The sequence below is a fragment of the Heloderma suspectum genome, chromosome 1, assembly GCF_057233095.1.
Source record: "Heloderma suspectum isolate Gila_16-S chromosome 1, 16-S_ref, whole genome shotgun sequence".
NCBI lineage: Eukaryota > Metazoa > Chordata > Lepidosauria > Squamata > Helodermatidae > Heloderma > Heloderma suspectum.
Window position 1 is genome coordinate 259303220 of NC_139458.1, and position 25693 is coordinate 259328912.

The following is a 25693-nucleotide window of genomic DNA, read 5'->3' on the forward strand; positions in this document are numbered from 1 at the left end:
GTCGCTGGCTGCCCAGGTGGAGGCTTCACAACCGCAGAGGGGCTGGAGGGGAGCGGCGGCCGGCCAGCTGGCTTCGCGACTGTCCTTCGCCTCCAGCAAGTGCAGGCAGCCAGCGCCTCCCTCCGCTGGCCGCCGGTGCGCTCACGCTCTCGCGCTCTCTCTCGGCGGGGAGGATGTGGAGAGAAGAGCGGAGGAGGAGGAGGGAGACGGGGGCTGAGGCGGCGCCGGGGCAGCCAGGCTGCGCTCGCCCCCTCCGGGTCGCCCTCGGCCAGCCCTCCCCTCCGATGACCTCGCCAGGAACCTGCCCATCGCCGGGAGGGGACGACGAGTCCCGCGCTCTTGTCGCCACGGAGCGATCCGCCGCGGGGAAAGGGAGAGAGGGCGTAGTCGGGGACCCGGGAGCCGCCCTCGAGAGCCGAACGCGAACCCCGAGCCTTGCGCTGGCCTGGGACCCAGGCAAGCGCCAGGGCGAGGCGAGGGCTTGCGGCGGAGGGAGAAGAGGCGGGCGGGGAGAGGAGGCTGAAGAGGCGCGCGGGGGGGGGGGCGTCGTTTGCTGATGATCGGAAGTTACTGACAATCAAGCAGCACCTTCATCTCTCCAAAGGCTGACTGAGAGACACACACACACACGCGCGCACGCACACACGCGCGCACACACACACATCCACAGAGCAGCAGCAGCAGCAGGAGGAGGAGAGACAGGGGGGGAAAGAGGAGAGCTGATGTCTAAGGGAGTCACTCGGAGGAGGCAAAGCAGGCAGGCTCTCAACTTCTCCTCGTTGCTGATCAGCGCCAAGCGGGATCGCTGGAAACCGGCGGCGGCTGGGCTTTACAAGACGGGATCGTTCCCATGGCAAGGCTGCGGTCGGGGATTTGACTCCGTTCACTTGAAGCCACTTGACCTCCCCGCCGCCGCCGCCGCCGCCGCCCCTCCTCACTCGGCGATGTATTATTCACTGCTCTCCGCCTGCACTTGCCTGTAAGGATCCTTGGGGCATTTTTCACACTCTCTCTCGCGCCCTTGTTTTAAAAGTGTCCGCGGGCGGGCGGGGGGAGTTGGTTGGTGCTGGGGTTTGTTTTGTTTTTCCTCCCTCCCCTTGAAAAAGAGGCTCAGCTGGTACCTGTCCCTCCCCCATCGGATATGCGAACTGTGATCTTTATAAACAATGCAGCCACGCATGTGTTTTATTGTCTTTTAATTCACTTTAACCGTCTCATCTCATCCTCTGATCTTTTGTCGCTTTTCCCCCCTCCCTCCTCAGATGTTTACATTTCCTGCTGCTGTGCATCCAGGTACAGGTAAGAGACTTCCCCCTTCCCCCCGAAGAATCCACCCCTGCCCCCTGAAGGATTTCCCCCGTTCTCGGTGGACTAAGCGAGGTTAGTCGACCAGGCACCTTTCCTAGTGGGTTCCTGCTCTCCTCTGCTTCCCCCACTTCCCGACACCTTTATAGCCTCGTTTATTATACTGCCATGGAGAACCACTTGCTCTCCAGCCCGGCACCTCCCGCTCGTCCGAACTTTTCAGTTCTGCGATCACTCGATCCACGGTATGAATAAAATGATCTTGAATTATTTCCTCTGATTCCGCCCCCGCCCCCGCCCCCGCCCTCTCCCAAATGGCTCCCGCTGCGTCCTGGATGCCAGTAGCCAGCATTAAAGGGGATTCTCTGGAGTGCATTAGACGGGCTAATGATGTGAGAGGGAGAAGTTGGCCTGTGCGCCGCAAAATGTTGATTGATACACTTGGAATGGGCGGTTCTCCTGCTTGAGCGCGCGCTCTCGCGCTCTTTGAGAGACACTTTAAAAAAGAAAAAGATCCCATACTTTGAAAACCAGAACTCCTCCATCCAAGGGGATGGGATGGGGTGGGGTGGGGTGGGGAAGGAGGCTGAAGGGCCGACCTTTCCCCCATTCTTCTGGAGAAACGGCTCCAGATCCAATTGGGCTGGAGCATAAACGAGGCAAAGGGTGGGAGTGAAACTTTGCAACTTCGAGACCCATCGGCGTGTTTTTTCTCGCTCCATATTCTCTCTCTCTCTCTGTCTCTGTCTCTCTCTCTCTCACACACACACACACACACACACGCCTCTTTTATACATAGATACAGGTATACGGGGGGGGGGAGGGTGGTGTGTCATAGAGTTTGGTGGAGTTGATCACGTTATTTTCCATGACATTATAATTGGGGGCGCGGAGAGGAGAACGAACGTGGAGTTGTGTCTAGCTGGAGCTGGTGTAAACGCAACACGTGCGTCCGGAGACAGACCCGCCCGCGATCTTGAATATTTCAGACTTGGCAGAGCAGGTGCTGCGATTCTGGAGTTGCCCCCCCCCCCGCCCCGCTTTTTCGCCTCGCTTCGCTGTTTGTTGCCTTGGGCAGGCTTCCCGCGTGCATTGTAAGGAGCCACAATGCAGCAGGGGCTGGAGGCTGTGCCAGCCCCCCCGCCCCCCCGATCCCCCCCCGCCGGCGCCCTCACCTTCCCAAGGTCGCAGCTCCGCAGCAGCGTCTTCGCCCGGAATGCACCTGTTTGCCAGCGATTCTGTTGCGGTTATTCCACGTTGGGCAGGAACTGATCCTGTACAAACGGATTAAAGCCTCTGAAATCTGAGCCGCCTCCGCAAGCCAAACTCCAAAAAGCGGTGCCATGGCTTTACCTCCCTTGAAAAAATCAAGCGAGAGTAGGAAAAAACAACAAGGAGAGAGAGACTTCGGGGGGGGGGGGGCGGCGGGAGGGGAAAAAGCGGATCTCGAATGTTCAGCTGTAAATTACTTTGCGGTTGGAAGGAAAGGCGTTTGCTCGCAGCAAACGGGCACTCTTGGCAGCGAGGAAAAAGAGCGAGAAAGCCTTTTTCTTTTCTTTCTTTTCTTTTTTGAATTTGTGCGGTAGCTGAAGTTAATCAACCCTCATCCTCCCCCCCCCCTTTTATCTCCTCCCCCCCTCCTATCCCCTTTTTGCTTTTAGAGAATCAGAAGACTTTTTGGCTGGCTGCCTGTAAAGCACTTGCTAAAATCTGATCTCTTACTTCAGCAGCAGCCTTCAAAAACTTGGGAAGTTATTGGCATTTATACAGTCGGAGCTCTCAGGCTTTCCAGAGCAATAAAATAATGAAGAAGTGGGGGGGAGGGGGAGAGAGAAATACTTTCTGTACTTTCCTACTATTAGAACCATACTTTATTTTAGTGCTGATTATGCAACATTTTGTACTCAGGAGATCTGACAGCAGCATTTGCTGTAGAGGGCAGAGAAGCCTGCAGGAGTCTTCTTCTTCATCTAGTGTCAGAGGTACAGAGTAGCAACAAAAGGATGGGTCACCACCCCAGTAGCTTACAACGTAAATCTTGACACAGGGAGATAAATAGAAAGACGAGAGAGTAGACAGGGGGCAGTGTATGTTCACTTCAGTTTCAGGCTGCAGACCTGCAGTTTGGTACTCCCTTACTGGGAGAAAGCCCCACTGAACACAATGAGTCTTACTTCTTTGTAGACATGTATAGGATTGCACTGTCTCATACCTAACACTCCAGGGCATTGCTGGGTACTTAAAAGATGCAGGCCCCAGGCCCACAGAGCACAAAAACACACACGCTAATTTTTATCAACATATGTATGTTTAGAAATAATTGCTATGATTTATTTAAATTTCACTGGAGGCTTAAGCCAGACAATTAATTTCTTACCCACATCATCTCAAATAAAATAAAATCTTCAATTAATTTGCAACGTGACCCAGATCATCCCAAAGAAATGGCAAAAGATTTTTTAAAGCTTAATTGCCATGCAGAGGGGGGGGGGGGCTTTGCATCATGTGGGAATGAGAGAGTTAACCCTTCCCTCCCCAGCTGTAACCCCCCTTGAAAATCCCCCCCACTGCAATTAAGATAAGAAAAAAAAAGGACACTCAGGGCTCTGTAGAATAGATTGGGGCTCTGGGAAATACATTGGGCCCCATGGGCCCAGGTTTAGCAGTGCCCCTGCCTACAAGGCAATCCCATACGTGAGCCCCATTGTGTTCAATGGGGCTTATTCCAAAGTCAGTGTGAATGGGATTGTGCTGTCGGCAGGCTTAGTTTCAGGAGGGGATGAGGACTGAGGGGTGAAGCCAGAGTCTTCATGCCAACGATGAGTTTTGAGAAGAAGGAAGTGAGAAAAACTGCTGTAAAGCTGCTCTGAGCCCATGGGATAGAGGCAGAGTGTGATATCGATCACTCAGTCAATCAAATAAATCAGTGATGGGTGAGAGATGGCTTTTTTGTCTTCACTTTCCTCTAATCTGCCGCTGGGTCTTTTAATAGGAGGCTCACTATTATGGGTATTACTGTACAACAAAGCCAAAACATTTGATTAGTCATACCCAGGGGCCTTCAAGTGAGTGAGTGTGTATACAGTATTAATGGGAAGATGAAAAGGTGCAAACACCAGAAGTTTTTATTGACCATTTTGCAATCCAGCTTGTCTGGACCAATTTGGGCTGGATTACATGTTTGAAGCTTGAATGGGAAAGAGAGAGAAAGATTAGATGACTTTGATTATAATGATCAGTTTGGGTAGGAGTTAGCCTTTGGTGACCCGACATTAATTTAAAGCATCCTTTAGGTGTAATATTTATTTAGGGTAAAGAAAATTGTTGTTTTTGCTTTAAAGTTTTGTGTGCTGTATTGGCACAAAGGATGTGTAAATGCATATAATGGATTCACTCCTCAAAACACTGTTCCCACCCAGTCATATGATTTATGACCAGGACAGCAAATTTAAATGTTCACGTGAAGGATTTTAGCCCACTGATTGTATGTTACTTGGTGGTTTATTGGTCAGCAGTTACTTTGCCAGGATGTTAGAGTTTTGCACCAGTCAGTTGATTCAATCAATATATATCATGGCTAAGATTTCTCAGTTTTAACCCATAGACAGCCCTGCCTATCTTTACTAAATATATCAAATAAACAAATTACAATGGGTCCAAACCACTGGGATTCCCCCTGCCTCCCATACTAAAAGTAATGGGAAATGAGCAGGAACACAGTAGACTGGGTCCAGTGGTTGCTGCCTACTCTACATTAAAAAGAAAAGAGAAATGCAGTTCTGTTTTATTTTTAGGCTATTCAGAACATAAAGCCCTTCTGTCTTAGAACAAAGATTGATCTAGCGCCCAAAATGAGAGGGAAAAAAAGGAAGTGGGATGGTTTGGAAGGAAGTGGAATATTTTCTAAGTGGAAGAAAAAAGGAAGTGAGATTTATTTGTCCAGACCCATTTATGTCCACTTGAAAAGAAGTGGGATGCCATCTCACCCCACTTTGAGCACTGATCTGGTCTAGCATCCAGGGTCAGCATGGCTGGGCACCTGCTGAGGGCCTGCCCCTCATCAGGGCCTCCACTGACAAGAACCCCCTTGAGCCTGCTTGTTCACCCACCTCTCTTTTTGGGCCAGAGGGAATGAGCAAGTGATGAGAAGGAGTAGTGGTAGCGGCTACTGTCTGTTTGCTCGCTGGCCCTTTTGGCAAGCAAGGAGATGGTAGCAGTGATGAGGAAGAGGGGGTAGAAGAGCAGATGCTGGTGGCAATGGCAGTGAGGGCGTATGCTCACTGAGTGAGGCCCCCCATTAAGGGTGTCTTGTCCAACGGCCCCCAAAACCTGGAGCTGACACTGCCAGTATTGCCTTTCTAACAGTGCCCAGCTGGGTGTTTCCAGGAGGCTCACAAGAGCTGGCAGCTATTACACTATGGCGTACTGCTCCTACACTGTTGTCTGAAGCTGCCGACTGTGATAACAGCTACATTGTCTGAACTGGTTCTCTGAGCAGTTTCATGATCAATAATGAGTGGGGGTCTATTCAGGGACTTGCTTATTTTCAAGACTAGGATCACTGAATCACATTATATTTCATTCACCCATACCTTGTTAAATCCAGGTTTTAAGAAGCGAGTGCATGCAAAAGTGGTACCCATGAATATTACCATTGGTAGATCCAGTTCCCCCTCCCCCTGTAGCCTCCATGCACCCCAAAACCTGTACTGGAGAGTTGGGGGTCTCTCTGGAGCAGATCTGGAGGTGAATGGGGGATGTAGGGGGGAGGGGATGTTAGATAGAACCCATTATTTCTTATCCTTTGCCATGTTGTTCAGCTGAAGGAGACTAAGGTGTGGCAAGAGGCATTAATCTGTTTAATTAATCTCTTTCCATTGGCTGAGGCTGCTCGGACATTGGGTGATGATCCAACTGTACAATTAGGGTTATATTGTCAGCAGCTTTGATGATCTGTTGGGCCAGGGGAAATTTAAGTGACTGGACTTTCTTCCAGGCATTCACTTGTCTTTTAATTTTTTTCTTTTTAAATGAGTTGAAATCTTTTCCCATCAGCCCCATGTGAGCTTGGAAACTGGTGCCAGATCCCTGAAATGTCCTTTGGGGTGGTTTGAGAAAGAACAGTACTACTTCACTTGGCAGTGACTAGGCCTCAGCTGGAGTATGGCGTTCAGTTTTGGTCACCACCACGTTTTATGAAGGCTGTGGAAATACTAAAGAAGGCATGGAGGACAGGAGAAATGCAAAGACTCCAGAATGCAAGATGCATGTCAGACTGGACTAGGTATGTTTACAGAAGACTACAGAAGGCAACGGATGCAATCCCACTTTTTCCATCTCTTGAGACTGCTGTATTGAAGAATTAAGTCTCAGGGCAGGGGCTTGGATCAAATAATCTTGAAAAGATTTCATGTACTTATGATCCACGGGACTGCTTTGAAAAATTGGTATGGAGAAAGCTGGTCATTTTGCTGCATGGGTTTTATGAAAACAGGGAGAAATAAGTTGGCAATACTGTTGAAGCGAGAGACACCCGTGGATGGAACCATGGAAGGGTTAACACAGGGAAATGCCAGCTTCCACCTGACAGACATCATCCCTGTGTTGTTTGCAGCTTATGGAGGGGCAGGTGGGCTGCACATCCTTTTGCTCTTCTGTGCTGCTGAAGCAGTTCTTGTAAAATGAGAGTGGGCGATTTGAGGTTTTTTTTTTTCAGATCTAGAATTAAAATGATGATTGCACATCCAGGCTGCCGTGATGATCTAGTCTGTCTGAACAGCTGCATGCTGGACAGAGCAAGGAGTATGAGCGAGCAAAGATCAGTTTGTATTTCTGCAGCCCTTGGGACGTCCCCATGAGGGGATGGGCCAAAGGCCATATTCCATTAAGTAATTCCAACAACGAATGTTTGCAGGAGGGAAGCTCTATTTCCAGATATATGCAGTAAGAGACTGTCTCGTTGGTTTGGTCAAGCTCCATTTGCTAAACAAAATGAATAAGTAAGAGTGCAATCCTATGCATGTTTAGACAGAAAAAGTCCTACAACTCCCAGCATCCCCCAGCCAGCATGGGTGGGATGGGAGTTGTAGGACTTTTCCTGTGTAAACATGCCTAGGATTGCACCCTGAGGGGGTATGTGTGAACAGTGAAGGAGCTTCGACATCAGCCTTCCCCAACATGGTACCTTCTGGAGGTTTTGGACTGTACCTCCCATCATCCAGCTCTGGGTTAGGCCCAGAGACCTTGCAGAGCAGCTTCTCCTGACCTGGTGCTCTCCTGATGTGTTGGACTAAAACTCCCAACACAAATGTAGGGTGCACCAGGTTGTGGGAGACTGTTCTGCATCATCTCTAGGCCCATAGGTCTTCCTTGCTTTTGCTGGAGATATTCCTGGTCTAGACTGAACACAGAGGGCTAGGCAACTTTTTTGGGCCCATGGCCCATTTGAGAAGCAGTACTGGGCACCATCACAAAATGGGCATGCTGTAGGTGAAAGCATTGGCCCACAACCATCCACCATCTTCATTTCCTAAGGGTGTCTCTGAGCCCCATGTGTGGCCCAGAAGCCTTCACTGGAAAAAAAGATGGGAGCAGCTAGAGGCCCTCACTTCGCCTTGAAGCAATCCCAGCTGCCAGTAAGAAATTTTCTTCTTTTTTTTAAGTTTAAAATGTAGGAGGGGTAGGGCACCTTGGTGAGCAGCAAGAAAGGTGTCTGAGGGCCCATGGGTGCCACGTTGCCTATCCCTGGATTAGATGTATGGCCAGAATTTTAGCGAATAGTTCTCTCTCCCACTCTTTCTCTTTGTGCGTCTCTGTGTGTGTGTGTGTGTGTGTGTGTGCGTGTGTGTGTGTCAGAGAGAGAAAGGGATCTTTCTCATTGTATTAGTAATTGTCATGGGCAGTATGAGAGTAGCTTTGTGTTTCATGCACAAAACAGCAAAGTAAGAACAGAGAAGGCAGAAAATGGAACTCAGAAAGACCCCCCCATCACCCAACAAAATAAGGCAACACATTTTTTAATATCACAAAACTATATTAAACATTATAAAAATGCATACCAAATCCTATTGTATTCGTAAAGTTGTGTAGAATGTTAATGAGTATTTTAAAAGGCATGGTGTTCTGAAGGCCATACAGATGTGACCGAAAACGTAAATCTGCTCCAGGAAGAATAGGTAACTGTATCTTTCAGTTAACCAATAAAAGTTTTGAATATTCTAAAGCTCCCTGTAACATAAAATGCTGTAACATGGAAGCTCTGAACCCCAATGGGAGGCTGGATCAGTAATTGGGATATTACTTATTCATGTGGGGACCAAAAACAAATTTCCAGTCATCATCAGTAGTCTTGGACAGAGTTTCTTCTCCACGATCGCACATCCTTACTGGCACCTGTAGAGCCATATTCACACCCGATCATTATTGCAAGATGTTATCTAGCATTTGTGTTTGTGTAAGATTCCCCACTCCCCAATAATACTTTGTAAGTGTTTAAGATAGAAAAAACAGGCCAGGGAGCAAGGTGACTAAGCCAGAATCCAGAAAGCTGTGTTACATCTGCGATATTTTATATGCCTTGGCCTGTCTGTCTATATTTTTTTTAACTTAAAGAGAAAAAAATGAAAACATCTACATTCAAATTAGACATCTCATAACCATTCCCCCATTTTCCAGATCATGTTTCCTAATCCCAGTTCCGTATTGGCTCCTTTCACAGTACTCATTTGTCATTTCTGATATGATTTAACATGGGGCTGGCCCAAGACATTTTCCTGCCTGAGGCTGTGCAGCAAGTGGTGCTCACCCAAACGCAAGGTGCACAGTACCCAAGCCCAGCCAAACTGATTGGGCATCTAAGGCAGAAAATCCCACAAGCACCCCTCCCCTCCTCTGGCAGTAAAAATACAACAATAATACATTCAATAACATCGCAATCCTACCCAGATAGGCGGCCGCCTCCAAACTTGGAGGTGACCGCCTATCCAAAGCAGGGCAGGAGAAGCACGGAGGGGATTGTTCCCTCCATGCTCCTCCTGCCCTGCATTTTGGCTAGACAGCTAATTGTGGCTGTCTAGCCATGGGAGCATGGAGCGGGGAAGGAGGCTGCTGTATGACACATTGGATGTGTTGTACAGGCAGCTACATTCTCCCCGCCCGGGAACGCCCCCAGGCATGCCCCTTTCCGGCTGCTCTGCGCTCCTCTTGCGAGCATGAAGGACGGGGCTGCCTCGGAGGCAGCGCGGAAACAGGGAGAGAGGTCATTCTTCCAGGAACTGACCTTAGAGCATAGGCTCCAAGGTCGGTTCCCAGAAAACAGCATATCCCATGGCCGTCTAGCCACTGTCTAGCGGCCATAGGATTGCTCCCTAAATTAACAATTTGCTGCCCTTTCATGACACCCCAAAGCAGCTGCTTGAGGCAGCCGCCTCACTCTGCCTAACTATAGGGCCATCCCTGATTTAAGAATTGGTGAAAAGTGTTTATCTTAGGAAAAACAAAGCAGCTAGCCATAAAGACCAAACAAATCCCAGTGATCAACAAGCCACAAGCAACCTTGTTATAAATAATGTTCAGTTCTCATGAAGGGGGTACACCTGTGTCTGGGCTGTACCACTTGAGAGTGCAGGAGGGGGCTCTTGCATGAAACAAAACAACCCCCCCACCCCCCATCCCTACATAGAAAACTGATATGTTCAGAGGAAGATTAATTTAGAACTCTCCTTCCTGACATTTAGCAAAGGGCTGGATGCACCTGATGTCGTCTGATCTCGCAAGCTAAGCAGGGACAGCCCTGGTTCAGACTTGGATGGGAGAGTGCTTGGGAATCAGGCTTTCTGCATTGAGCAGTGGGTTGAACTCGATCTTGTAGGCCTCTTCCAACCCTATGATTCTATGACATAGTTTTCTGTGTGCATGAGGTTTTTTTTTAATGTATGGAGGGACATCCAATCATGTGAGCCTCCACCTCCAGTTTGATGTGGTACAGCCCAGACATAGGTTGACCATCTCATTAAAAACTATGCTTAAGGAATGCATCCCAGTGATTTTTTGGCTGCTTGATGTCCACAGAAAGCAATGAATCTTGCTTTTTGTTTCTCCTGTCTATGGCCAACCAGTTTCACTGGATGATCCCAACATTAGTATTTTAAGTAAGAATATAATTTCTAGTCACCTGCGTCACATCATTTTCTATACTTCTATCATGTACCCTCACAGGGACAGTTTGCACTCTTTGCAGCAGCATGCAGGGCATCCTACATTCCACTAGTTTTTGCTGCAGTGTAAATGTAAAATGTGAATGTGAGAAAGGTCGACATGGGTTGAAGCCTCTAAAATCTGGAAGCCCCTCAACAGTCTCTGATGTGGGGATTCTCTGGTCCAAAGTGGAGGTAGCATGCATTTGCATATAACTTTCCCCTGATGTTTTCTTTTAGAAGTTCCCAAAAGCAGCCTCAGAAAGCTGAATGGGAGGATACATGCAAAATATGTGTTGCAACTAATTTGGCCCTCAGTGGTGAGGGAAGTGCCCTCCGAACCTGTTCAGGGGTACTTTAATATATTCATATATCCCAGAGTTTAGCTCTGGCAGTGAAATCAGATGCCAAACATGAACCCTGGGAGAAAGTCATGCTGCAATCCTATGCACACTGACCTAGGGGTAAGTCCCATTGAACTAATTTGGGCTTACTTCTGAGTAGATATGTATATTCCAGAGTCAAAATCTGGTGTATTCCAAGTCCACCTTCTGCCTATGAGGATTACTTTCAAATACCAAGTGGTATGTTGTTAGAGAGTAGCCACCTTTTCTTGTGGGAGACTAACTTTCTGAGCTATATTGTGGACTGAATTTAAGCAGGTGCAACTTCTGCTCTCATGGCACTTGCATGCATGTCTTGTGTAGCTATTAAATGCACAGAGCCTCCAAAGATATGGCAGTCTTAAAGTGCTATAGATGTTAGGGAAATAGACACTCAGGGTGTACCTATACCACTACAGATTTAAACAGGTTGAATGGTCAGTCCACCCCGGGATTGTGAGGCTGAATGCTCCCACATCTCAACACCCCTGCCCCTTGCATGAAGATATCAGGATAAGGGCCAAGCTAGAACTTCTCTTCCTAATGTGCTAGCTTTCCATTGGAAGGGAGTTTTGACATTTGTTGAACTGAAATACATGTTAAAATGTTTTTTGCTTCAATACACATATAGCAGGGCCCATTCTTAATTTCTAAAAAACAGACCTGCCTGATCTTCTCTATATCTCTCTTATGTGTCTATCAGCTATCTGTCTGTCATCTCTCTGTCTCTCTATCACTCTATCTGGTGTGTGTGTGTGTGATTCCTCAATGCTGAGGAGAATAAATGCTCATTTATTTATGTACCACATATTTCAAAGTCAAAACCCGGTAAGCCTGAACTCAGATTAAGCTTTGGTCATAGCCAGAATAAGTTTCTTTTTAAAGGGTTTGAATTATATAAAGGTGATTATGCTGCAAGATACACAAGGGTATCATAGAAAAGAGCACAGCAGTGGGGACAGGATAAGGAATGAACAAAGGTGCCATCCAGGCAAGTATGAGTAGGAAAGAAGGCACATCCGTTTGAAAACTGCTTGTAATTTTATCCATTCAGTAGCCACCTAATAAGACTGTGTGAATCATGTAACACAATGCTTGCTATTATTAGAACCTAGCTACCTTTTCAGGGAGGCATGCTAAATTGAACGGTGGAAGCTACTTCTACACAATCATATTTGGGATTGAGCTCGAGGGATCAGCAGTAAAATGCAGCTCCTTACATTCTTAAGGCACCCTCACAGTATGTTCGAAAGCAAATGTACAGAAGTTTCATAAAGTTCCCATTTGCAGTCACAGAAAGAGGAGCTGAGCCCTGGCTTATAATGGAGTGAATTATGAGGTGTCTCATTACAAGTGTAGATAAGGAGCAAATCTAGTATTGTACTCTAGGATGATTGGACATGTGCCCTGCACTTTCTCTTGGACATCTGCTCAGTGTTCCATTATTTAATTGAGAAAGATTCATTAGGAGGACAATTTAATACATGCTGCAGGATCTGTTACTTCTGTTATTCCTTTTGCTTGAAAGACTAATCGCATATTGCCAGATTGTAAACCCTAAAGAACGAAAACATAAAGACAAGCAAAATAAATAAGCCCCAAACCATCACAACAAATTAAAAGCTCCAGTAGCAGTTGAGGTTACTCACGGTAAATAATTCTTCTATGTATATATTAAGCAGAGTTGAACCTGCAGTGGTGATAACATTTTTGGAGATTCCTAAGTAATAAATGACATGCATTGAACAGCACAGTCCTAGACTTGTCCACTCAGAAGTGAGCCCTGTTGAGTTCAGTGGGTCTTATGCCCAGGTAAGTGTGTATAGGATTGCAACCATAACGGCATGCATTAAGACAACATGATTATGGTACGATTTTGTAAAAGAAAGTTTAAGAACCCAGACTTCACAGTAATGGGACATGAGCCAATAGAGGCACTGAAGCCTCGAGTAGAATCTGGAAGTTGGAGTTCGTACTGTGACAGCTCTGCGAGGACAGTTACAAAGCGCATATGCTGTATGCAGGTGGTGTGCATGTGTGTTTGCGAAGTACCTCCTGGCCTCTCCCCTGTACTGTGCCCTACTTCGCTGCACTTTTCCTGCACAGGTGCCGATGCATCCCATTGTACGTTGGCTCTCTGTATCCATATCTGTATGGCTGGGAAATGGAGAGATGGATCCCATATTTGTAACCCTGGTACATTGGGCTCGATAGGTCTAGGCCCCAGTGCAGATGCGAACCGCAAACAGGACTGGCCCTACCATTAGGCCAGGGGCGTTGAACCGCCTTCAGCCCAAGGACCAAATTCCATATTGGAGAAGCGCTAAAAAAGGCTTCAAGTCAAAGGAAAAAGGGGGTGGGGCCAAAAAACAAAAAATTCCAACGTATTTTAGCTTAAAGCTCATACTGCCAGTAACTTAGCATTAGGAAAGACATTTCAACCTTTTAGAAGGGGGAAAATACTGCACAAAAGCCAAGAAACCAAACGCTGTGTGGTTTGGGGAAAAGGGGGTGGGGCTAGAGGGTGTGGCCAACTGAGGAACCCTGGAGGGCTTGCTTTGGCCCCTATGAGGGCCTGAGGTTCTGCAACCCTGCATTAGGCAGAGTGAGGCGGCGGCCTCAGGCAGCTGATTCTGGTTGTCATGAGAGGGCAGCAAATTTGTGGCTATTTGATTTCTTATTATTGTATTTTAGTAGCAGGGAGGGGGACAGGTGTGTGTGGGATTTTCTGCCTCAGGAGGCAAAATAACTTGGCCTGCCTTTGACTTGGGACAGAAGGTAGGGGAGGGGCATTTGCTGCTCTGCCTTGGGTAGCAAAATGTCTTTGTCCAGCCCCACCTTAAAATCATGGAGGTCAAGCGTGGTGAGGGGATGGGGCCTGTGAGTGCAGTCCCCCCCCCCACAGCCACCTTTATTTATATTCCACGGATTTCTGGTCTGTTTCTGAGCCCAATTTAAAGTGCTGGTATTACCTTTAAAGCCCTACATGGTTTGGGACTTGGTTACCTGAAGGAATGCCTTCTCCAGGCTTGACCTGCCTGTGCCTAAAATGTTCCTCAAACATCCTGCCCTTTAAAGTGAGGCAGATGACTATAGGGAAGAGGGCTTTTTTTCGTTGTGGTGCCCCATGCTTGTGGAACTCTCTCCCCAGGGAGGTTTGCCTGGTGCCTACGCTAATGTTTTTTAGATGCCTTATTATTTCCGCAGGTTTTTAACCTCTGATATATTCCTTCCCGCTACCACCCAGGGTTGGCTGTGATTGTTTTAGTGCTACTCTTTGCTGTGTCTTTCTTGTTTTCTTACTAGTTATCATAAACTACCCTGGAAATTTTGAAGGGAAGGGCAGCATAGAAATATTTTAAATAAGAATAAATAAATGTATTTGTATTTCAGTTATTAATTATACCCCATTTTTTCAAGTGAATTTTTCATAGCTAAACATTTGAAAAACAACCAACCAACAAATACAATATAAAAACCACATAAAAAGTGGAAAGCATACCGGAGCATTAAAAATCAGCAAAACCCATAAAAATAAAAGAGTCAGTAATTGAACACACACCCACACACCCACAGATATATTCAAAAAACATCTAAAAGGGGGAAGAGAAGGGATTTGTTGGACTTCCCCGCGGTGGAATTCCACAACTGTGGCACACGTTCCCCATCCCTGTGCTAGAGAGGAATATGCAGTACAATCCTATGCACATCTGCTCAGAAGTAAGTCCCATTGACTTTGCAATGGGACGCACTTCCAGGTAAGGGCGTATAGGATTACAGGCTTAATGGTGAGAAGGCTCAAGCTGCAAATTAGAAAATGGAAAATGCACCAGGCCATCTTCTGGAATATTTACTTTTTTAAACTGCTGAGCCTTGTTTCTAATGGTGAGTTAAGCATGGTAGAGGGGAAAGTCTGAGCAATGGTACTTTTCTTTAATCAGTTGCTATCAACCAGAGATAGATGCAAGTTCAGACTTGCACCTAGTATTTCTCCACTCTCTTTGATAATAAACATAAATGCTTTAATCTAGATCAACCAAGGCAGTCTGGGGATTTGGAAATCCTTAGAAGTTTACAGATTTAAAGACCTGGTATTTAATAGGCCAATCTTATTAGAGCAAATGGTATCCAAGATGAATGGCAGAATGCCTTCCTTCTTTCCAGCATTTAAATATATGGCCTCTTATTCCCCAGCACTCTTGAAGTCAAATTCATCTAGGATGTCTAACACAGTCTGAAAAAAGTTGTGGAGAAAGTTAAGCAAACTAAAGGCTTCTGGTCATATAATGTATGGCAGGATTATATATATATATATATATATATATATATATATATGTGTGTGTGTGTGTGTGTGTGTGTGTGTGTGTGTGATTGAGAGAGAGAGAGAGAGAGAGAACGAACTTGTTTCATGGCAATCCCTATAAAAAGAAACAGGCCAAACTTTTGGAGTGATTATTCTATCAGGTGTTTAAGCTAATATCAATAAGCATGGTAATAGATTCTGTCTTTGTCTGAATCTGAGAGAAAATCCGTAGAAGGTAGTTTACAGATAGTACATATTTTTAAAACTCTGGTACAGATTCAATAAAATTTACTGTTCAGAAGAACATGAATACTGGAGGGCATAATCCTATGCATGATTAGACAGAAAAAGTCCCTGCAACTCCCAGTACTCCTGGCTGGGGAATGCTGGGAGTTGTAGAACTTTTTTCTGTCTAAATATGCATAGGATCATGCCCTTAGTGTGATTACAATCATGTATCGCAGGATTATGAAATTAACAGAAGATACTAGAGGTATGTCAGATGAATATTCTATAAAATAAGGTATCTATTTATGAAAAATATATAGGCTGCCTTTCCACAATCAGTGCACAAAGCTGCTATAGACTGAGACATGACCACATTGTCTAGGTGCAGCTTACTTAAGTCAGTCTAAAAATCAAGATTTTATGGCAAACCTTTTAATGGCTGCAGACGTCATCATGGCAAGGAACTGGGGATAACTGCAACTCCTGATGCATCCAATTGTTCTGTAAAGAATATGGGATATATGCGAAATAGAAAAGTGGATTAGTCTGGTACAGTTATGGAAAGGAAGTCAATCTAATGAAGTTTATGTTAATGGTTTTTGTGTGGTGATGCTTGGATTTCTATGCGTTAATAACAATTATAGCAATAATATACTGTGTATTTCATGTCCGAAGGATAAGGAGCTGAATGCAAATCTTACTAGTCAAAGGGTCTTCAGCCACTTCTTCAGCTTTGCTTTGTTCTTGCTGTGTAGCCCCCCCCCCCCCAGCTATGTCTTAAGGGCTATTTAATTTAGATTTATAAAAAATATTTCTGAGTTGCCTTTGGGGGCCCAGAAGGGCAACTTACAATCTAAAACTTTTAAAATAATTTCAAAACTAGCTTAAACGCTCAGAGGATCCCTGCTTTCAGGTTGAACTTCTCTTGCACTGCACTTCTCTAAAGGCAATATGAGACTCACACATTGATTTGTGGCAGCAACAAAGCCCTATTATGTGCTCATTTGTTCCATTGTAAACCCACGCATGATAAACATTGTCATGGTTCCCAGCTGACCAGGTGCAACCGGAATACATGCAGGCTACAGCCTACCTGATGGTCTCTCTCCCGAGTCCCGACATATGCTGGAGATCTGATATCTAAAGAAATTGCAGACTGTCTGAGACTGCCAAACCACTTCCTTATTGGCATTCAATAGCATCACCTTAGGATGGAGAGCAACATAAAAGGAAAGAGGAAGGGCTGAGCTTAGGCTGTCATGGTCTGAGTATTTTTCTTTGTGAAAGTTCCTTCCAGTGATCAGAGTCTGGGTGGAGGTGGGGGTTAGGGAGAGGGCTGCATACTTTTCTTCCTTGTTCAGGAAGGAGGCTCCCAATTTTCAGGACTCCAGGAGCAAATCCCACTGTTTTGCCTCTATTATGGGAGCTGTATTTTCCCCCTCCTCCCCACATTAGAAAAGTTATTTTGTGGCAATGCAACCCCTCTCCAAATATTTCACAATGAAAGTCTTAAGATGTGCGTTCCCATGTCTAGGAGAGTATGTAATTAACCCAAGTGGGCAAATGTAGAATTGGAACAGGAAACAAAATCTAATCAGTGGACGCCTTTGAAAATAACTAACTAAAATAGCAGACTCTTGCATTTCTCACATTCAGATTCAGTTTAGAGCTCTTGAAAGGGAGAGTTAGAATCTTCATGTCACAAAAAGGAACTTTTACAGGATTTGATATATTGCATTTCATGGAGATTTGTGAGGTTCAGCATGAAAATACACCACTTTAGTAGTCATCATCCCATAGCAGCTTCCTATGCTGTGAGAGATGAATGTTCCTAGAATAATTTTTCTTATTTTATCATTTTAAAACAACTATCTTTGCCTCATTTGTTCATAGAAGCAACTGATTCAAAAACGTTGAGAGGGGTAGCTGTATTATTCTGTTGCAGCAAAAACAAAGAGTCATGTGGCACCTTAAAGAGTAACACGTTTATAGTGGCATAGGCTTTCTCGAACTAGAGTCCACTCTTTCAGAGTCACTGAGTTTTAAAAGTATTTAAGATTCCACAATAACCTCTTCTGAAAAAGTACATTTTCCCCTCCCCCTTTTTAATGAAAATGTCTGGATTCTTTGGTAGGTCCAGAATGTTGCATTTTAAAAAATCACCTGACTCATATGCCAGAAAAGACCAATTCTGTGACTTGACTGCAATGAATAACGTAAATCTGGGGAAAAATTTTTCCTCATTTGTAGCGCTTTATCCCAGTTGAATGGGTGGTGATGGAGTGGGGGGCAGTGGCTCTATTTCAGTACAGTTTGGAATCTGGGAGACGGAGGGAAGAAGAGATGAGATACATCTGTAAGGTATTGTGTTGGGATCTATTAGGGTGTGGAAACAAGCAAACAAGCAGATACAGAGGAAGAACCAAAATCCTGTGTGCGCGTGCAACTGAGCATTTCCGCATGTGTACTGGCAGGGGTGTTCTGTGATTTTCTTTCAGTGGTAGCTCCTTGCATTTTATAGGGTGCCATTCCAGATGATTCTCCAAGGATCCCAGAATGGGAGGGTTGTGGTAAGAGAGGGTCCCCCCTTGACCCCCCCCCCATATGCATATGTAGCAGCTCCCAATGTGTCCCTTTTGGTTGCTAGCTAAAGAATATGGGCCACGGTGAGGCATGTGTAATAAAGTCCCCTTCCTGTCAATCACAGGAAGGGCCACTCAGTCCTGCCTTCCAAACCATTTAGCAGCTTAGAAGAAACTTGGATCCACTCCTATGACCATTAAGACTACTTCAATACAAGGAAGGAAAATTAAAGCTGTGATTCTTAAGGCCAAACTAGTCATGATGTTAAACAGGCTGTTGCCTGACTGTCCCTCCTCTTCCTCCTTTTAAAATAGCAGTCGTGGGAGGGTTGATCTTGATCAGGATTTTGGAGTGCAGGGAGGAAGGTCATCCCTTTCCTCCCATGCCATTTTCCCACTGAAAATCACCCCTCCCTGGCCCAAACACTGTTTGCCCTTGACGGTGCCTTTGCAACAAACATCTTGTCTTAATTTTATTCGTATTTTGCCATGTTTTAAAATGTAAACTGCTTTGAATATGATATGGAAAGGTGCTATGTAAGTAAAAGCAGCAAGAATGAATGAATGAATGACACCTTCAGGAGACATAGCTCAGTGGGTTTTTTGGCCAGGAACCAGCATAGGAGGAAGGGGATAATCCTCCTCCCTTGAACTGTGGTGATGATCTGGATCCCATCCTCCCAGTAGCTGCTTGGGGAGGGAACCACAAAAAAGGCCATGGATTTGTATCCAATGTTAGTCCTACTTAGGGCAGACCCATTGAAATGAATGGGAAGTTAGTCCAATATTGGATACAACCTAACGTCACATTTTTCTTGGCCCTTACATACCACAGGGCGTATTTCATAATTCCTGGTGATAAGAAAGCCAGCTTAATCTCTCATCTCCCAACACTCCATCCAGAGCCTCATCTCTTTTCAAATGTGGGCACTGTTGTGTGAGTGAGACTCTCCCCATTTACTTGAATGGAAGATGCCAGATCTGTGTGGATATCTCTGTGTGCTTATGGATACTCCTCCCCACCACTGAAGGCGGGGTAGTTCTATGACTGAAAGGAACTGCTGGATCAACGGCAATGGTTTTACGATGATGATCTGCAGTGTTTCAGTGGCAAGTATGCGCCCGACTTGTTGGCAGCATGTTATGAAGTGCAGCAGATGATTTTAGTTGCTGGAACCAACTGTAGCAGCATCAAAGAAGCTGCTCTATGTAAACTATGAATAATAAAATTTGGATATATATATATATGAACTCTCCTTATAAATAAGTAATTATTACAGCAACAATAATATCTTGCACCAGATATCCTCACTAGCAGCATATAGCAGGGTGCAGCTGAACAAACTGCAGGAGGCGCCATAGGTTAGGGGCAGCAGAGCACATCCTTTGCTTGCAGAAAGTCTCCAGGTTCACCCCCCCGCAATCAGGATTTCAGGTAAGAGGGCTGGGGAGGACCTCTGCCGGAGTCTTTGTGAAGCCACTACCAGTCTGAGTAAACCATCCTTCCTCAACCCGGTGCCCTGTGGATGTGTTTGACAACAACTCTTGTCATCCCCAGCCAGCACGGGGATGGCACTGGGATGGCTACCAGGTGGGCTGCCAACATCTGGAGGGCGCTGGGTTGGAGAAGGCTGGAGGAGACAATACTAGGCTAGATGGACTGATGGTCTGACGTTGCTACAAGGTAACGTCATATGTGTCTCTTCTGTTCATACACACAAATCTCTTAAAGGGCAACCAAAGTGTATTTGCTCCAGCAGTTGCCTTGCTTTTCTCTCTTGAGTCATTATCCGGGTAAATGCTGGAGCGTTTAGAAACCTGGTTCAATGCTGGAAAAAGATGACACAGTCTCATTATTGTGTTAAAAAAACAAACAGTTCATCAGACTAATTAGTTAAACAGGTTAAGGGAAACAGTTAGTTGAACCGGTTAACCGGAAAGGGATGGGTATGAGTAGGCTTTTTTGTGTGATGGCCCAGCTTATGACTTCTTTGCAGGAGGAAAAATACATGTGGGCTCTCCCAATAACAAGGGAAGGGACAGAAACAAAAGCTGTCTTTGAAATGAGTTCTTCACTGATCCCTTGCACGTAGAGCTTTCCTCATGTCGGCTTGTGAGCTCTGAGCCGTCGGGTTGCCATTTTGAAGCTGTAGTATTCAAAAATATCTTCTGGCCCCTTTATTCTGCTGCCCTGAAACAGGGCCGCATACTTTGTGGACGGCTGCAGGATTGGAGCTAGCTGGAGGCAGCCTTCTATGTGGCCTGCCCGTGTGGTCTTCAAGCTTCTCCCAACCCCATTTCCCCCCCTGCTGTAGAGCAGCTGAATGGGCAGGCCACAATGCACAGTGTCTGGTATACTCAGCCGTTGTGAAGGCTTTGAACAACTGACAGGTGTTACCAACTGGCAGTTGTCCAGCTCTAATTAACCATTCGGAAGGGTTCCTGCTCCATAGTAACAGTGTGGAATGTTTGGGATATTGTAAATTTGGATGGATTAGGGTATACCAAACCTGTTCCCTCAGAGGCTAGAGGGATTTGTAAATTGCGCCAGACGCCTGTGTCACTACGTCTCAGTGGTCTCGGGAGACTGGAAAAGGCCTTATATATCACAGCATATCTAAGGAACCACACTTAAACTGGGGTAGATGGCCCTATGGAAGTGGTGAGTAGGTATGGTCTTCCATGTTCTTGTACACAAATCAGCAACTATGTGAAAATTCCAAAGAAGTAGAAAGAGGCTCCTTCCCCCAGTCTAGTAAGCCCATTCCCAACACTACCTCATTTTATCCTGATAGGGTGGCCACTTACACACACATTGCAAAAAGAAAAAAAGAAGCGGAAATGTATCACAGAAAAGAAGACCCACACGCACACATTTTCATATGCTCATTTATATGTACAGATGCAAATTTGGAAATACTTACTCTAATTTAAATAGAAATTCAATATATCTCCCCAGAGTGGGGAAGACTGCAACCAGGTGACTTGTGTGCCTTGCTCAGTCTGCTGTCCAGGTGTTAATTCTGGATGGGCCACTTCACAGTCCCTGCTTGCTGTCCCTTCTTATGGTTCTTTCTCTTTAAACTGGACTTGGACCGGACAGCCTTCAAACTGAAAACTGTCCTCTCTCAGGTAGGACACATGGCCACCCTGTACTCCAATCCATTCTGAAATAAACGCTGTCTTAAGTATGATGGCTGCGTGATCTGATTCGTAGAACACTCAAGCAAAACTTGTATTGATGGGCACAAATTTAAATTGGTGAAGAGGAGAATGAATAAGGATTCCCCCCACCCCGGATAGTGTTTTATGGTAGAAAGGGATGAAAAATAAAATCTTCAAAATTGCCATTTTTCTAATGTGAGTGGTAGATTTTGTGGAACTTCTGACTACATTTGCAATCCTATGCAGACTAACCTGGAAGTCAGCCCCATTGAATTCAGTGGAACTTACTTCTGGGTTGGCATGCATTGGACCATGCTCTAATTACTGGGTTGTATCTATTCATGGCTTTGCACTAGTGGAAAGTGCTTTTGCTCATGCAAGGTGGGGCACTCGGTCTTCACCAGTTCCCAACTACCTACTGCAGCCCTCGGCAGCATATTCCGTACTGTTCTGTAGCTCCCTCAACCCTCCGGAGCAGCTTTTCAGGAGGAGTGGGTGGCTGCAGTTAGTAACAGAAATCGGCAAACTGGGTTCCTTACCTTGTAAAAATGGAAGTGCTTTTTGTTAGCTCAAAGCCGCCGCTGGAAACAACCCATTGTCAATACTACATGATTTAGTTAGGTGGCTAACAGGGCTCTCCTTTTAACTTCTAATTACAGGCTTCTGAGAGGGACTAAAAAGGAACAACTTACAAGTTGGCGCCAACTGATTAGAAAACAAAAACAAAGCCTCAAACTGTTCTTCATTCATCATACTTCCCACACCCCTGCACCTATCCTAAATTTTTTAGCTTACTTATGAAGAGGCATCTCTGCTATGTATGCCAATGACATTTTTCTACAAATTGCTCCAAAACCAACAGGGAGGGGGAGTAAGCTAACCCATTTCCCCAAACTTTAAAGGCTCCCCTTCCACAACAATCTCTGCACCGATCTGTCTGAAATTCAACAGGCTTCTTCCCCTCAGAAGGGTAAACTATGTCTGAAAATGTTATCCAATTCTGACAAGAAATAGAAAAGCTATAGGTGTCCCCCTTTAAAATAAAACACACTCCAAATTGTAAAGGCATGTAGCACAGAACCCCCGTACTTATTTGTCTGAAATTTGGCAGATGTCATCCACTCAAAAAGGGCTACTATTTTATTACATTTATATCCCATCCTTTTTCCTCTTGCAAGGAACCCAGGATGGTTTACTTGGTCCTCCTCTCCATTTTATCCTCAGAACAACCCTGTGAGGTAGGTTAGGCTGAGAGTCAGTGACTGGCCCAAAGTCACCCAGTGGCCAGTCACTGACTCTCAGTGATGGCCGAGTAGGAACTAGTACCCAGGTCTCCTGAGTCTCAGTCCAGCACTCTAACCACCACACCACAGTGGCTTTCAATGTCTGCAGTTTCCATCCAATTCTGTCAAAATGTACAGCTGCTACAGCTATTTATTTATTTCCCAATATGTCAATGGGGAGACAGACAAAGCCTCTCTTTTTCCAAAGCAAGCCTTTGCTTCAGACCCAAATTGGACCACTTTCCAAAGCTCAGAAGTGGGGTCCGAACTGAATCTTGTCTTCAGTACACACCCCTAATTCTAAATATGCTAGTCTTTAAATTGCTGCAGGATGTATTTATTTTTAACCTGTCACTACTTAGGAAACTGATGATGAAATAAATATTTGGAATAGAGCAGAGGAAAATGCAGACTATCAGGTGATTGTAAGATCCCAAACCAGAGGCCCAAGCTCTTATCTATGTAAGCTTATCACATCATGCACCTGGGCCATGTTTCCATGACAACGGAAGAAGAAGAAAATGGAGGAGTACCGGATTTTTTAAAAAAGGAATCAGCTTTGCTGAGCCTGGGTCCATGCAGGGCTCCACAAGAAGGTTCTCCGCATCAGTAAAAATTGCTTCAAAGATCATACTTCCTGATGGAGGCTGGGGTTGGAATGAATGTCATCTGACTGGCAGGGGCTGCTCAACCAATAAGAGAGGCTTCCCCCTCTCACCCCCCTCTCCCCTGAAATCCAGATGCACATGCATTTCAGGAGCAAGCTTCATTGAGCACAATGGGAGCTACTTCCGAGTAGACACACATATGCTTGTGCTGGGGAGTTGGGGAGGGGGAACACAAAGACAGGAAACCAGCCCCCATTTGAACCTGCAGGATCTCTATAACGAAGGGTCAAAGTAGTTACTTCCTAAGGCAATAAACCAAACAAAGGAGAATCAGAGCCTTGAGGTCACGCTTTACCGCACTTAAGGCATTGGGCTTTAAACTGTGCCATCTCAATTGAGGGGCACATCTAAGTTCTGATGTGGGCATTCAGAGGGCAAGCCTCGCTGACCACAAGGGGAGTTACTTCTGAGGAGACACTAATTGGGTTGTGGAGGGATGGGGAAACACACAGGAAACACCCCTTCACCAGGGCCATGGTGAAAGGCACACCCCTGGGCAGGGCTAGCATACCCAAGGTCAATGCGGGGGTTGGGGCACACAGCAACTATACCGGGGAGAACCCGACTTAAGGAAAAGAATCGGACTTTAAGCAATCTCAGGACATCCGGATTTTCCCTGATAAGCTCCAGGGTGGCTGCTGGATGGCCACAACGTCATGTATCCTTAACAACCTCAACACACAGCCAGTTTGGAGTAAACTGCTGGTGGAAACACCTCCCTGGTCATGTTTAAGCACAGTATGCCCATTTGAAGATTAAGGTGAGCATGCTAGCAATTAGTGGCCTGCATGGGCTCGCCTCCAACATGCTAACATTACCAAGCACATTGACCATGTCGAAGTGCATTGGAGCATGATCATCTATGCCTTACATAGGTAAGGGTCTCCCTTGGGCCAAATAAACAGCTCTGAAAGTGGTTGGGAGATAGATCAGATTTTTTAGTGACAGTCTCCATCCAATGAAGTCAAATGGAGAGGTGTTGTTTGATTCAATAATTCAAAGCTCTATTAGCATTCACTTCCATAAGATAATATATAGTTCCATGAACATTCCCAGGAATGAGAGCATTGGTTGGATATCAGTTGCAACTCATGTGATGACAAAGTGTTGTATCCACCGCTGGCCATCTGCCTGCAGACTGGATTTCTCCTCCCTCCTGAAGCATCCCCTCCATCTGCTCCTCAGGGTTGGGGGATTCTTTGAAGCAGATATGGGGAGCATATGGGGGACCTGCGGGGGGGGGGAGGAGAGCAAGGGGAGGTCCCGTTGTGCCAGCAGAACTACACTTGCATGGTGTTGGATTTAACCCAAAGAAAGCAATTGCAGAAGATATTAGAATTCCGTTCTCATTCAAGTGAATATCCACAGGCATTCCTAAAAATAAGTGCTCTATGAAAGGTATGCATGCAAAGCATCAAGTATTATATTAACCATGGTAGCAGCTGGATTAATATCACTTTTGTTTCACTGTGAATTATGAAGTTAAAACACAGCAATTATTTTTCTCTTCACTGCATTACAACTCCAGGTTCCATCAAGGTTCCATCAAGTATACAGTGGCATTGTCAAACACTGACTGAGCCTGTATCTGGTGCAGTTGCTCTCCCCACAATACAGAAATCCTGGAATCACTGGTGCAATCAAGGAGATAACAATATATGGAATTCCATTAGATCCAATATCTGTCTTGTCAGTTGTTAGAAGAGAAAACTTAATTATTTCTTCTAGGATTCCTATAAAATGAAACAGCTGCTAAACCAGATATATGGCTGCTAAATGGAAAAGCAAGGATAAGCCATCTTTATGTGACAGATACAAAAGAATATAGTAGACTTATCGCTTCAACAAGTTAGTTAACGAATTTCATTAGGTGTTAGTTTTGCTATGTAAGATATAAAGGGAGAGAGGTGTCTTTCAGTGGCCTTAATCACTGAGTGTAATGTAGTACAGTACTGTGTATTACATAGCACAATTCAGTATTGATCATCTGTAAAACACATTATGATTAATGTAGCACTGGCTTATGACCCTGTGGTCATGACCTTAATTCGATTGGCAAGACTTCCTTTTAGGTGAGATCAGAATAATAAATAGCCCCACTACAATCAATAGATTGATAAAGCCAATAATCTCATTGTTAGTGCATTGGTTTGCCCTAATGCCTAGTATAATTTCATATGTTTATGTATAACGTGTAGCATAAAAGATCAAGCAATCAAAGTGGGATGGTGGGGAGGGGGGAGAAAGGAGCTCCAACTTTTAGACCAGTAGGGTGACCAGAAGCAAAGGAGGACTATGCTCCCGTACTTTTAATAGTTGTGTCAACAGAGGGACTTTAAAAAAGTGCAGCTTTTCCTGGCATGGGGTAGGATCCAGACGTAGTCCTGCTTAGAGTAGACCGATTGAAATGAGTGGGACTTACGGTTTTAATGGGTCTACTTTAAGCATGGCTAAGTCTGAATCCAACCCATGACAAGCTGATCAAGTTCCTCTTCTACACAACTATTAAGGGTACAGGAGCCCTCTCCTCTATTGCAGTTGGTCACCCTATGGAGGATTCATATAACAGTCTCAGCTGTATC

At 45.4% G+C, this 25693-nt stretch overlaps 1 protein-coding gene across 1 annotated transcript in view; it reads left to right on the plus strand.

Moving 5' to 3' along the window:
* The first annotated feature begins 235 nt into the window (after nucleotides 1–235).
* The window catches only part of FGF18 (fibroblast growth factor 18), a 153900-nt gene continuing 128442 nt past the window's right edge, over nucleotides 236–25693 (plus strand). Inside the window, exons 1-2 of the mRNA XM_084825559.1 lie at nucleotides 236–979; nucleotides 1263–1299. Of these exons, the coding sequence (XP_084681685.1) occupies nucleotides 723–979; nucleotides 1263–1299 (294 nt within the window). The 5' untranslated portion in view covers nucleotides 236–722. The remainder of the gene's footprint in view (nucleotides 980–1262; nucleotides 1300–25693) is intronic.